This window comes from Equus caballus, chromosome X (genome assembly GCF_041296265.1).
Source record: "Equus caballus isolate H_3958 breed thoroughbred chromosome X, TB-T2T, whole genome shotgun sequence".
NCBI lineage: Eukaryota > Metazoa > Chordata > Mammalia > Perissodactyla > Equidae > Equus > Equus caballus.
In genome coordinates, this window is record NC_091715.1 from 145,494,506 (window position 1) to 145,509,354 (window position 14,849).

The 14,849-nt window shown below is 37.3% G+C and overlaps 1 protein-coding gene across 2 annotated transcripts in view; it reads left to right on the forward strand.

Annotated features, from left to right (window-relative positions):
- Positions 1 to 14,849, forward strand: part of BRCC3 (BRCA1/BRCA2-containing complex subunit 3) — a 98,294-nt gene that overhangs the window by 53,197 nt on the left and 30,248 nt on the right. Inside the window, exon 8 of one of the 2 annotated variants that reach the window (XM_001498791.7) lies at positions 13,128 to 13,202. The exons of the other annotated variant lie outside the window; for it this stretch is intronic. Coding sequence (XP_001498841.2) covers positions 13,128 to 13,202 — 75 coding nt within the window. The remainder of the gene's footprint in view (positions 1 to 13,127; positions 13,203 to 14,849) is intronic. 2 annotated transcript variants of the gene reach the window in all.

Genomic DNA, 14,849 nt, shown 5'->3' on the forward strand with positions numbered 1-14,849 from the left:
TACTGTCTATTTCTCCTTTTATGGCTGTTAATAATTGCTTTATATACTTAGGTGCTCCTATGTTGGCTGCATAGATATTTACAAGTGTTATATTTTCTTGTTGGATTGTTCCCTTTGTCATTATGTAGTGCCCTTCTTTGTCTCTTGTTACAGTTTTTGTTTTAAAGTCTATTTTGTCTGATATAAGTATTGCTACCCCCACTTTCTTTTCTTTGCCATTTGCATGGAATATCTTTTTACATCCTTTCACTCTCAGTTTGTTACTATCTTTAGGTCTGAAGTGTGTCTCTTGTATGCAGCATATACATGGGTCTTGTTTTTTTATCCAATTGGCCACCCTTTGACATTTGATTGGAGCATTTAGTCCATTGACGTTTAAAGTTGCTATTGATAAATATGTATTTATAGCCATTTTGTTACTTTTTTTTTTCCTGGGTGTTCTAGTAGTTCTTCTCTGTTCCTTTCTTTTTCTCTTGCTCTCTTCCCTTGTGGTTTGATGGCGTTCTTTAGTAATATGTTTGATTTCTTTTGTCTTAATTTTTCTTTACTTATTATAGGTTTCTGATTTGTGATTACCATGAGGATCCTATTTAATATTCTGTGTATATAACAGTCTATATCAAGTTGATAGACTCTTCAGCTTGACCTCTTTCTAAAAGCTCTACTTTTTCACTCCCCTCCTCCCACATTTTATGTTTTTGCAATCATATATAGTTTCTTGTTTAGTGTGTGTCTATCTATTACCCTCTTATCATTGAATTGGTGATTTTAGTACATTTGTCTTTTAACCTTCATATTATCTTCACAGGTAGTTGATCTGCTACCTTTACTATATTTTTACCTTTACAAGTGATTTTATTGCCTGGGGTTTTTTTTGATAATTTTTTTATCTCTATTTGTGGTCATTGCTTTCCCACTTACATAAGTCCCTTCAGCGTTTCTTGTAGAACTGGTTTCTTGGTGATAAACTCCTTTAATTTTTGCTTGTCTGGGAAGCTCTTTATCTCTCCTTCCATTCTGAATGACGACCTTGATGGATAGAATATTCTTGGCTGTAGGTTTTTCCCTTTTAGCACTTTAAATACGTCGTCCTATTCTCTTCTTGCCTGTAGGGTCTTGGCTGAGAAGTCCGTTGATAGCCTTATGGGCCTTCCTTTGTATGTCACTTGTGGCCTTTCTCTTGTTGCTTTCAGGATTCTCTCTTTGTCTTTAATTTTGGACATTTTAATTATAATATGTCTTGTTCTGGGCCTCTTTGGGCTTATCTTGTTTGGAGCTCTCTGTGCTTCCTGTACGTGGATGTCTGTTTCCTTTCTTAGGTTAGGAAAATTTTCATCCATTTTTCTTCAAATAAATTTTCTGCCCCTTTGTCTCTCTCTTCACCTTCTGGGACACATATAATCCGAATGTTGGCACGCTTGATATTGTCCCAGAGTTCCCTTAGGCTGTTCTCATTCTGTCTAATTCTTTTTTTTGTTCGGCTTGGGTGATTTCTTCTAATCTTTCATCTAGCTCGCTACTCCATTCTTCTGCATCCTCTACTCTGCTATTGAGTTCCTCTAGTGAATTTTTCATCTCTAGTATTGTATTCTTCATTTCTGATTGGTTCATTTTTATATTTTCCAGTTCTTTGCTGATGTGCTCACTGTGTTCATCCAGTCTTCTCCCCATATCTGTGAGCATCCTTATGTTATTTTGTTTGAACTCTTTTGTCAAGTAGGTCGTGATGAGGATTTTAGGCTGGTTAATTTTAAAATGGCAGATGAGAAGCAGGCTCTGAGGAGTAGAGTTTGCTTGCCCTTTGTTGGGAAACATTTACATTTGTAAGGGAAAGCTCCATCTATAAAGATGCCTTCCCCTCTGCACCAGGAGGAAGGCGGGATGGCCTTATCTCTAGAAATTCTTAATCAATGCCAAAGGCAAGAACTGAAGTTGTTTACTGTCTGGCAACCTCATGTAACTGACCCCCCCCCCCCAAAAAAAATCCTCCTTTGTCTTTAGCTGAAGATAGTATTTAGGGTGGTGGCTTCTGGCCTTTACTTAATCTGATTTGATTCTTATCTAAAAGTTATAGGACCACCCAATAGCCAGACTCCACCTGCACTGATACCATTTTAACTTTTTTACATATTCTTTCCTTTGTCTTGTAAAGAGATAACTCACATACCTATGCCTTAGTTTTAGCCTTACTTTCCACCCATGGCGGGTAGCAGCAGCTCCCCCTGCCAGCAGCACCTCCTGCCTGTGGGCCCTGTCTCCACGCAGCAGCTCTGACTGCCCATGGGTCCTGTCCCCATGCCAGCAGCAGCAGCTCTGACTACCCATGGGTCCTGTCCCCATGCTATTCCACACTATTCTCTAAATAAAAGAGCACTACTGCCAGATCTTGAGAGTCCAAGAAATCTTTCTTTCGACTCCTCGGCTCACCGACCCCCCATCAGGTCGCTTATTTCTGTTTCATTTAGTCCTTTTTCTGGGGTTTTGTCCTCTTTCCTTGGTTGGAAAGTATTCCTTTGTCTCCTCATTATGCCTCTTTCTCTGTGCTCATTTCTATGTATTAGGTGAGTCGGCTGTGTCTCCTGATCTTGGAGAAGTGGCCTTATGTAAGAGATGCCTTATGAAGCCCAGCAGTGTGCTTCCCTCTCATCACCAGTCCAAATGATCCAGGATTGACCCCTTTGTGGGCTACTTATGTGTTTCTGCTGTGTCAGGGTTGCTCTTACTGCAGGTACCCAGGGAGCCTAATCTTTCCTTCCCTGGCCAGCTGTTTTTAAATCCGGTTTGGGGAGCCTCAGCACTCTTTGCTGCAAAGTCTATCAGCACCCTCCTATTGCAGGGTTGGTATCCAGTGTAGCTGGTTGCTAGGCTCAGGGGCTTACAGTTGTGATAGGCCTCAGGCCAACAAGGCTGTTGTCAGTTCTCTTAGGAGTGCAGCTGAGTGGGGCTGGCCCTAGGCACTCAATTGTTTAAGGCTTTGGAAGGTTTGGCTGATCCTTTTTATGGCTGTTGTGAAACATAGGTCTTCTGCTGATAAGCCTGACCCCGCACAGGACGACACACACCATCGACACAGCCCCGGTCCCTGCACACTTCCCAACCCCCTGGAGCGTACCCAGATGCCGCACTGCAGAGGTCCCCACCTCTCCACCAGTGCCCCCCACAGTTCACCTGGTCCTCACACAGGCCCTGCCCCACAGAGGTGGACACACTTGCCTGCCTGTAGAGGATCCAGGCACCCAGTGCATGCAGGCCGAAAAGTAGCCTGAGGGCTTGCGGTTGGGTGGGGCAGGTCCCTAGGGCGTGCTGCCTGCCCTGGCTGAGCTGGATTAAATGTGTGCTCTAGTGGGTGTGGCAGACCCTTGGGCTAACAGGCCAAGGGAAGAACCTCAGTGGCACCCACTGGGGTCTGTGTCAGGACGCTTGGACCAGGTCAGAGCAATGGCCCCCACCAATGTCTCAGTGTCCAGAGAGGTCCCTCCTCTCACCAAGATGCCCCCAGAGCCCACCAGGTGAGTCTCATTTCACCAAAGGACAGTCAGCCTTCTCTCTGGTGATTTTAGGTTGCTGCAGTGAGTGAGTTTGTGCGTGGGCCCTTTAAGACCTGGGTCTTTTTGGCTGCCCCCCCCCCACCCCCCGCCCCATAGCTTTTCTGGGAGTATCCTCACTGCAGTTAATAGCCAGCAAAGCCAGACAGTAAGACCCCCATCTCAGTTGGGCTGAGTCTGAAGGATGCTTATAGCAGTGTCGGCCCCCACTCTGGACCTCACTCCTCCAGGGAGGGCGCGTACTTTAGGGTGGCTCCCGCCTGGCCATCTGAGAAGCTCTGCTGCTCCCAAAGGTGGCTTTTTCCTCTCCACCAGGAATTTCTGCCTCTTCTGCCTTAGTCAGGACTGTCGCTTGGTGTGGGGGTTCTTTTTATCCAGTTTTCAGTTTTCTCTCCAGGGTAATTTTTCCAAAAATAGTTGTAACCTAGTTGTGTTCATGGGAGGAGATGAGTTCAGAGTCTGCTTATGCTGCCATCTTGACGAGACCTCTACTGAGGGTTTTTAATCATGAATGTCTCTTTAGTTTTATCAAATGCCTGTGTCATTTCCTGAGTTGATAATGTGGTTATTTTCCCTTTAAACTAGTAAAGGTAATGATTTACACTGAAAGCTTTTTAAACTGAACTATTGCTGCATTCCTGAGATAAACCCCACTTTGCCATGATATATTCTTCTTTTAATACAAAGTAGATTGTATTTTCTAATATTTGGCTTAAGATCATTGCATCTATGTTCATAAATGAGATTAGCCTAAAGTGTTCTTGTCTTGGACTTTTCTTGTTTGGTTTTGGTATCAGGATTATTTTATTAAGTTATAAAATGAGTTAAGACTTTTTCTCTTTTCTGGAAAGACAATAAGCATAATAGTTAAGAACACTGCTCTGTAGTCAGATGCTGTGGTTGAAATCCTGATTTTCCACTATCTTGACTTCTAACACTATAGGTTACTTTTGTCTCTTTTTGAACCATATATAAATGGAGTCATGCAGGATGTACTCTTTTGTGTTCAGTTTCTTTCAATCAGTATTATGTTTGTGAGATTCGTTCATGTTGTTAACATCAAGTAATAGTTTAGTAACTCTCATTACTGTTTAGTATTCCATTGTATGAGTATACCACAGTTTGTTTATTCATTCTACTATTGAGAGATAGTTCCAGTTTTTAAACGCTCTTACAAATTATGCTGCTATAAATATTCCTGTTGTTGTGAACATATGTACATTTCTTGGGTAGTTCTGTTGGGTACAACTTAGGAGTGGAATATGTATGTATATATGTGTATATGTTCAGCTTTAGTGGATAATTCTGGCAGTTTTCCAAAGTGTCCGTACCAGTTTTCACTCTTAACACCAATATTGGAGAGTTACTTCTTCCACATCCCTGCCAATACTTGGTACTGTCTTATTCATTTTCACCATTCTGGTGAGTGTGTAGTAGTATCACATTGTGGCTTTAATTTGCATTCTGTTGATCACTAATAAAGTTAAAAACCTTTTCATATTTTTTTAAATCTAGCATTTTATTATGGTATGAATAGCATCTGTCTTATACATGAATATAGTCCTTGGATTAAGCCTTGTGTTCATAGTCCCAAAATTAAAGTCAAATAAGTGGGATTTTTTTTGAAGAAGATTAGCCCTGAGCTAACATCTGGCAACCCTCCTCTTTTTTGCTGAGGAAGATTGGCCCTGAGCTAACATGCATGCCCATTTTCCTCTACTCTATATGTGGGACGCCTGCCACAATGTGGCTTGACAAGTGGTGTGTAGGTCCACACCTAGGATCCGAACCAGTGAACCCCAGGCCACTGAAGCAGAACGTGCGAACTTAGTCGCTGCACCACAAGGCTGGCCCCAATAGGATTTTTTAATTTAGGTCTGTAATATGTGCATAACAATTTATTAGATTGTGTTAGTTAAAATTACATTTGGTTGAGAACCAAGCAAAAACTCCTAAGTAGTGCCTTAAGCAAAGTTAAATTCTCTATCATGGAATAGAAATAAACAGGTAGACAGTAAATGGCCTTTATTCGGGAAACAAGCATCTTCTATCTCGTTGCTCCATTAATGTGTTCTCCAAATAGTCCAAGATGGATGTTAAAGTTTCAGACGTACAATGATATTGTAAACAACAAAAGGAAGTTTTAAAAAAATCCCTTCTTTTTAAGGAATCTTCCTGATAGTACATATAACTTTTTCATAAATGTCTTATTGGCTAGCAATAATATGGTAACAGCTAGCTGCAAAAGATGCTAAGTAATATTTTAGCTTAGAGATAATCCACCCAGCTAAAAATTAGGGCCTTTGTTTACTAAGAAAGATGCTTAGAGAATATTTAGAGCAGTCTCTTTCATACAGGATGTGGTGAAGAGAAATCAAAGAAGTAAAAGCTACAGTCCCTACTCTTATAGAGAATCTCACAGGTATTGAATAGTAAAGATTGTTATGCAGGATTCAACCAGAAAGTCAAAGGATAAACTTTGTGATAAGAAATTTAAGGGACCTAGGAATTCATGAAAGGAAAGGGGCAAACTAGATAGAAACAGAAAACATGACATAGGCACTGGATAAACATTCATCGAATGAAACAATGTATAATTGAAAGAATAAATGAGCATTCTACTCATTTTTTTTTTCAGTTGAGAACAGCTCAAAGTCACACAATACTGTGAGGGAGTTATTTTAACATTCAATTGCTTATAATGATGGATTTTGCTTTGGGGGCTTGGTACAGTCAATTATATACTTTGCATTAATAAACATCGTTTTTTAAGTTTGTACTCCTATCTTTCTCAAAAGGGATAAAAGTAGAATGTTCCCAGTATCTTAGGAACGTTAGGAGCCATTATTTAATGAAAAAAAAAAACAGTCCCAATTGCACAAAATTTTCCCTTCCCTAAATGCAACATTTCCAAAGTTTATAGGTATTGCATATTCAGAGATAAGGCCAACCTCCCAACATACAGAAAGATAATAATGAAAAAATAACTTTAAAAACAACACTCATTCATCTTTGTGGTATATCCATGAGGGAATTAACTACTGGCATAAACTACAAATTACATGCAGGGTGACATCTGCAAGATGGCGGATTAGGAGAAAAAGTCCAAGACCAGATGTCCTCATGAGTCAACTCTACCAAAAATTCAAAGAAGAATTAATACCAATCCTTCTTAAACCCTCCCAAAACATAGAAGAGGGAATACTTCCAAACTCATTTTATGAGGCCAGCATCACCCTGATACCAAAGCCAGAGAAAGATACCACAAGAAAAGAATACTGTAGGCCAATATACACATATATATAGGCCAATATCCCTAATGAACAGAGATGCAAAATCTTTTGATAAAATACTAACAAACTGAATTCAGTAGCACATTAAAAGGATTATACACCATGAACAAGTGGGATTTATCTCTGGGATATGAGAATGTTTCAACATATGCAAATCAATCAATATGATACACCACATTAACAGAATGAAAGATAAGAACCATATGATCATCTCAATTGATGCAGAAAAAGCATGGTAAAAACTCTCAAAAAGGGCCTGCCCGGTGGTGCAGTGGTTAAGTCTGCATGTTCCACTTTGGTGGCCTGGGGTCCCTTGTTTGGATCCTGGGTGCACACCTACGCACCACTTGTCAAGCCATGCTGTGGCAGGCGTCCCACATATAAAGTAGGGGAAGATGGGCACGGATGTTAGCTCAGGGCCGGTCTTCCTCAGCAAAAAGAGGAGGATTGGTGGCAGATGTTAGCTCAGGGCTAATCTTCCTCAAAAAAAAAAAAAAAAAACAACCTCTCAATAAGATAGGCATAGAAGTAACTTACCTCAGCATGATAAAGGTCATACATGAAAAGCCCACAGCTAACATGATAATCAATGGGGGAAAAACTGAAAACTTTCCCTCTAAGATCCAGTACAAGGCAAAGATGCCCACTCTTGCCACCTATAATCAACATAGTACTGGAAGTCTTAGCCAGAGCAATCAGATAAAAAAAAGAAATATAAGGCACCCAAATCAGAAGTAAAATTTATCTGTTTGCAGATGACATGATAATATATGTAGAAAACCCTCCCACAAAAAAACTATCAGAACTAGTAAATTCAGTAAAGTTGCAGAATGCAAAATCAACATACAAAAATTACTCATTTCTATACACAAACAATGAACTATCCAAAAAGGAAAATAAGGAAACAATCCCATTCACCATTGCAATAAAAAGAATAAAATACTTGGGAATAGACTTAACCAAAGTCAAAGACTTGTACACTGAAAATTATAAAAACACTGATAAGGGAAATTAAAGAAGACACAGATAAATGGAAACACATCCCATGTTCATGGATTAAAAGAATTAATATTGTTACAATGTCTATACTACCAAAAGTGATCTAGAGAGTCAATGCATTCCCTATCAAAATCCCAATGGCATTTTTTACAGAAATAGAAAATACAAACCTAAAGTTTATATGGAACCACAAAAGATCCCAAATAGCCAAGTCAATCTTGAGCAAGAATAATGAAGATGGAAGCATTACATTTCCTGATTTCAAAGTATATTACAAAGCTACAGTAATCAAAACTGTATGGTACTGGCCACAAAAGCAGACATCTAGACCGACAGAACAAAATTGAAGGCCCAGAAATAAATCCACCCATCTATAGTCAACTGATCTTCCACAAGAGTGCCAAGAATACACAAAATCCATCAGTGATTTTGGGAAAACTGGATATCCACATGCAGAAAAATTAAATTGGGCCCTTTACTTACACCATATACAAAAATCAACTCAAAATGAATTAAAGACTTTGAAATGTAGGATGTAAAATCATAAAACTACTAGAAGAAAATAAGGAAAAAGCTTGTTCACATTGGTCTTGGCAGTGATTTTTTGGATATGGCAACGAAAGCAAAAATAGACAAGTGGGATTGCATCAAACTGAAAAGTTTCTACACAGCAAAGAAACAGCAGAGTGAAAAGGTAACCTATGGAATGGGAGAAAATATTTCTAAACCATGTATCTGATAAGGGATTAGTATCTAAAATATATAATGAGCTCAATAACAAAAAAACAACCCAATTAAAAAATAAGCAAAGAACCTGAATAGACATTTCTCAAAAGAAGACATACAAATGGCCGACAGGTATATGAAAGGTGCTCATCATTAATCATCAGGGATGTACACACGTACAAACACACAATGGAATATTATTCAGCCTTAATAAAGAAGGAAATCTTGACATTTGTGACATAGGTAAATAGACATGATACCATCACCACAATCAAGGTAATAGACATATCCAACACTTCCAAAGTTTCTTTGTGTCTTTTTTTGGTTTAGTTTTATTTTGTTTTTGTGGTAAGAAGACGTCAAATTTTGAAGTGCATAATATGGTATTGTTAACTATAGGCACCATATTGTACAGCAGATCTCTAGAATTTATTCATGTAGTGTAATGGAAACTTCATGCCCGTTGAATAACAACTTCTCCTTCCCTTTCCCCCATCTACTGGCAACCATCATTCCATTCTCTGCTTCTATGTATTTGACTATTTTAGATACCTCATATAAGTAGAATCATGCAGTATTTGTCTTTCTGTGATTGGCTTATTTCATTTAGCATAATGTCCTCCAGATTCATCCGTGTTGTCACAAAAGGCAGGATTTCCTTCTTTTTTTTAAGGCTGTGTATTATTCCAGTGTGTATATACCACAATTTCTTTGTCCATTCTTCTGTCAATGAACATTTAGATTGTTTCCATGTCATGACTATTGTGAGTAATGCTGAAATGAAGATACGAGTACAGATAAATCTTCAAGATCCTGATTTCAATTCTTTTGGGTATATACCCAGAAGTAGGATTGCTGGACCATATGATAGTTCTATTTTTAGTTTTTTGAGAACCCTGCATACTATTTTCCATAGCTGCTGTACCATTTTACATCCCCGCCAATAGTATACAAGGGTTCCAGTTTCTCCACATCCTTGCCAATACTTACCTTTTTTTGTTGATATTAGCCATCCTAACAGGTGTGAGGTGATATCTCGTTGTAGTTTTCATTTGCATTCCCTGATAATTAATAATGTTGGGCATCTTTTCATATACCTGTTGGCCATTTGTATATCTTTTTTGGAGAAATGTCTGTTCAAGTCCTTTGCCCATTTTAAATTGGATTACTTATTTTTCCTATTGGGTTGTAGGTGTTCCTTATATATTTTAGATATTAACTCTTTATCAGAATATAGCTTGCAAATATTTTGATAACAGTTCTTAATTTTAATATATGTCATTTTTTTTTCCATTTTGGTGCTCTTTGTGCTTTATTTAAGAAATTTTTTCTTACTCCAAGGTCATTCAGTTCTACTTTTTTACCTAAACATTTTATTGTTTGACCTTTCACGTTTACATCTGGAATATACCTGGAATTGATTTTTGTGTATGATGTGAAGCAGGGTTTAAGATTCCTTTTTTTTCATGTGGATGTCCAGTGAGTCAGAATCGTTTTTTGAAAAGACCATTTCTTTGTTATCTATCAGGCATTCATTTGTGTGTTGATCTATTTCTGGATTCTCTACTTTATTTTATTGGTTTCTTGTCTGTCCTTGTGCCTGTACCACACTGTCTTGATTACTGTACTTCTATAATGTTGCCTTAGCTATTCTTAGCCCTTTGCACTTCCACATAAATTTCAGAATTTGGTTTGTCAGTATCCACAGGAAAAGACCTGCTGGGATTTGATTAGGATTGCATTAAATCTATAGCTCAATTCAGGGAGAACTGACATTTTTTAAGTGAGGTCTTCTACTCCACAAACATGTTATATCCCTCCATTTGTGTGGGTCTTTAATTTCTCTCAATAATATGTTATAATTTTCAGTGTAGAGGCCTTGCACATCTTTTGTTAGATTTATTCCTACCTGTTTGATGTTTACTTAAAAAATACAGTAAAACTAGCGTGAATGGCATCTTTTAAAAAAGTTTATTTCCTATTTTTTTGCTATTATATAGAAATTCAGTGGATTTTTATATGTTGATCTTGTGCCCAGTGACCTTGCTAAATTTACTTATTAATTCTAATAGTGTGTGGGTTTTTAAAATTTACTACAAAACACAACCAGGTCATTTGTGAATAATCAGTTTTATTTCTTCCTTTCCAATCTATATGCCTTTTATTTCTTTTTCTTGCTTTACTGAACTTGCTAGGACTTTCGCCATGATATTCAGTATCCTTTTCTTATTCCCAAGTTAAGGGAGATGAATTTTAATAATTCACCAGTAAGTGTGATGTTTGTTGTAGATTTTTGGCAGATATTCTTTATAAGTTTAAGGAAATTCCTCTCTTAGCTGTATTTTAGCTATATTTTGTTTTATTGGAGTAGTTGTATGCTCTAGGACAGGCTATATCAGACTGGAATTTCTCTTAAAAGTTTGATAGAAGTCTCCTATAAAACCACCTTGGCTTAGTGCCTTCTGGGGGGTAGATTTTTCCTTACCATTTAAGTTTCTTCTTTGGTTTTGGTTTTTTTCAGATTTTCTATTCCTCTTTGAGTCAGTTATGATAATTTATAGTTTCCTTGAAAATTGTCCATTTTATCTAAGTTTTCCATTTGTTTTTTGACTTAAGGATATATGTAGTTTATTTTTAGAATCGGTTTCCTTTTCTTTGTAGCATTTATCACTAATGTAAATTATTGTTTATTATTTGTCATCTCTCCTTCTCCCCAGATTGTTGTCTCCATGACCTTCTCTGTCTTGCTCATTGCTGTACCTGTAGTACCTAGAGCCAGGCCTACCACATAGTAGCTATTCAGTAAATATTTATTGAGTGGGTGATTGTGTGATCTGTTTCTTTAAGTACGGAAGTCCCTGCCTTATACGTAGGGGATATGTTCCAAGACCCCCAGTGGATGCCTGAAACCACAGATAGTACCAAATCCTATATATACTATGTTTTTCCTATACATACCTATGATAAAGTTTAATTTATAAATTACGCACAGTAAGGGATTAACAACAATGCCTAATAATAAAATAGAACAAATATAACAATATACTGTAATAAAAATTATATGAATGTGGTCTCTGTCTCCCACACAAAATACCTTATTGTATTGTACTCATCCTTCTTCTTGTGATGATGTGAGATGATAAAATGCCCACATGATGAGATGAAGTGAGTAAATGACTAAGGCATTGTGACGTAGCGTGATTTTTGAACCGTGGTTGACTGCGGGTAACTGAAACTGCAGAAAGCGAAACCATGGCTAAGTGGGGAGCTACTGTATGTCCCCTTGATTCTGTTGCCAGAAGCTTATCTACTTTGTTGGTCTTTTCAAAGGACCAGCTTTAGGTTCTCTTGATCAACTTGGTTTCTTGGCTTTCTTTTTTAAATTTCTGCTTTTTTCTTTATTAATTTCTTCCTTCTATTTTCTGTATGTTTTATTGTTGCTGTGTTGTTGTTCTTACTGTTATCCTTATTTTAACTTCTTGAGGTGAAAACTAGGTTTATTTTTGTCTCCTTTGCTTTCTAATAAATACATTTAAGGCCATAAATTGTCATTCTCACTTTGGCCCCACCCTATGATGTATCCAATATTTTTTGTTTGTTTGTTTTTTTACTTGTAACTCATTTGTTTTTTCCATTTTTATTTTCTCTTCAACCCAAGAGTTATTTAGAAGTGTATTTTAAAATTTCAAGGCGTGTAGATCTGGGGGGAGAGTATGGATATTTTTTGCTATTTCCTTTGTTACCTAGAACAGGGATCCACAAACTACAGCCTGTTGGCCCCGTGGGCCTGGTGCCTATTTTGGAAATCAAATTTTATTGAAACATAGCCATGCCCATTTGTTTACGTACTACCGATGACTACTTTCCAGCTATAACTACATGGCTGAGTGATTGTGACAGAGACCCTGTGTCTGACACAGCTTAAAATATTTATTGTCTGGTTTTTTCATAAAAAGTTTGCTGACCCCTAACTTAAAACATGGTTAATTTTTGTGACTTTTTCCTATGGATTGAAAAATATGTTTATTGTCTCTTGAGTACAAGTCCTTTATATCCTTGTTACAATAAGCTTGTTAAGTTGTATTATACTGATCCTTACATCCTTTCTCATTGTTTGTGGTTTTGATTATACCTATCTAAGGGAAATGTATATAAACTTCCCATCATAACTAAATTTGTCCACTTTCTATACTTTGTCAAGGTTAGCTTTATGTATTTTGAAGCTGTATTGTTAGTATATAAAGAGTATATAAAGATTCATAACTATTTTATTATCCTGCTGTGTTTTTCCTTCATAAAATAGCCCTCTTTGTTCCATTTATTTATGTATGCCTTGAATTCTTTGTCTCTAAATAATATTATTGTTCCTGTCAGGATTAGGTTCAATTACATATATTAGGGGAAAAAATTAAATAATAAATAAAATTAGTTTAAACAAGAAAGATTATTTCTTTTCTTGGTAGAACAAGTCGGGAGATAGGTATTCCAGGGCTCTGCGATGTCATCAGGGCCCCAGGCTCCTATTTTCTGCTTCACCCTTTTGGTATATGGTTTCCATCCTAAGGTCCCCTCATGGTCCACGAGACTTCTGGAGCTCCAGCCAGCACATTTCCATTGAGGGACAGAAGGAGGAGGAAAGGTAGGAGAGCAAAAAGGGGCTGTCCCAGCTCAGCCAATTTCTAATAAGTGACATTCCCGGAAGTCCTAGGAAACAATTCCATTTCCATCTCATTGGCAGGACTTTGTCTAGTAGCCACACCTTAACTACCAGAGAGGCCTGTCAAGGTAGCTCTGTCTTGGCTAAAAATTGGCATTCTGTTACCAAGGAGGAAGGGGAGACTGGACATTTGGATTAGGCAGCCAGCAATTTCTGCTATTAGCCTGTTGCTTGTTGTAATTCTTGTTAGTAGCATTTTCCTTAAAACTTTTCCTGTTCCTTTATTCCTCAGCCTTCCTCAGTTATTGTGTTTCAGGTATGTCTCTTATAAATAGAGTATAGCAAGATCTTGAGTTATTTGGTTTTAAATAATCAGAACATCTGTTTATTAATAGGTGAGTGTAAATCATTCATTTTATTATCACTGCTGATTTATGTGGCAACATTCCTGCTGGTATCGTTTCTGTTTTTTGTTTGCCATGCTTTCTATTTAATTCTTTTTACCTTTCCTGCCATTTGTTACACTGATTGAGTTTTCTGTTCCCTGTTTTTTCTGTTTTAGAAATCGTCATTGTTTTGATTTTTTTAGTTATTGCTCTTAATGTTTTTTAAGTCTGTTTTGAAATAATTTCAGATTTACAGAAAAGTTGTAAGAATAGAACAAAGAATTCCTGTATATCCTTCACCCAGACCCCCCAAATGTCAAAATTTATCATATTTCCATTATTTTTTTCCTTTTACCTATAGATAATTTTTCCTGAACCATTTGAGAGTAAGTTGCACACATGATGCCCCTTCAGTGGACATTTCCTGAAGAACAAGGACATTGTCTTACATAACAACAATAAAATAGTCAATATCAGGACATTAAAATTAATACAATGCTATTATCTAATCTATAGATGGTATTCAACTATCACCAGTTTTCCTAGTAACATCCCTCATAGCATTAAAAAAAAAAAAACACCTTTATTCTGGTCCAGGATGCAGTCCAGGTTCATACATTGCACATAATTGTCATGACTCTCTAGTGTCTTTTGATCTGAAACAGTTCCTGTGTCTTTTGGAACCTTAATATTTTTGAAGACTACAGGCCAGTTATTTTGGAAAATGCCCCTCATTTTGGATTTCTTTATGTTTTATCATGACTAGATGCAGATTATGCACTTTTGTCAATAACACCACAAAAGTGATGTTGTGTTCCTCTCAGTGATTTGTATCAGAAGGCACATGATATCTATCAATTTGTCCCATTACTGGTGAGTTCAACTTTGACCATGTGCTTAAGGTAGTGTCTATGAGGTTTTTCCATTCTTCCTCATGAAATTCATAAGTATCTTGTCGGGAGCTTTAGCATTCATTAATCATTCTTTCCTAAATTATTTACTACTAAGATGGTTATTAAAGGCAATGTTCTAATTCCATCATTCCTTCTACATTTGCTAGTTGGCATTCTACTCCAAGGAAGGGCTTTCCTTTCTCATTTGTTTATTTATTCATTTATTTATTTATATTAGTGTGGACACCTGGATTCTTGTTTTATTCAATAGGTTCTAATCCATTGCTACCATTAGCTAGTTTGAGGCACACGTTGTTTCACAATCAGCTAGTGGAAGCCCCTCCTGTGTT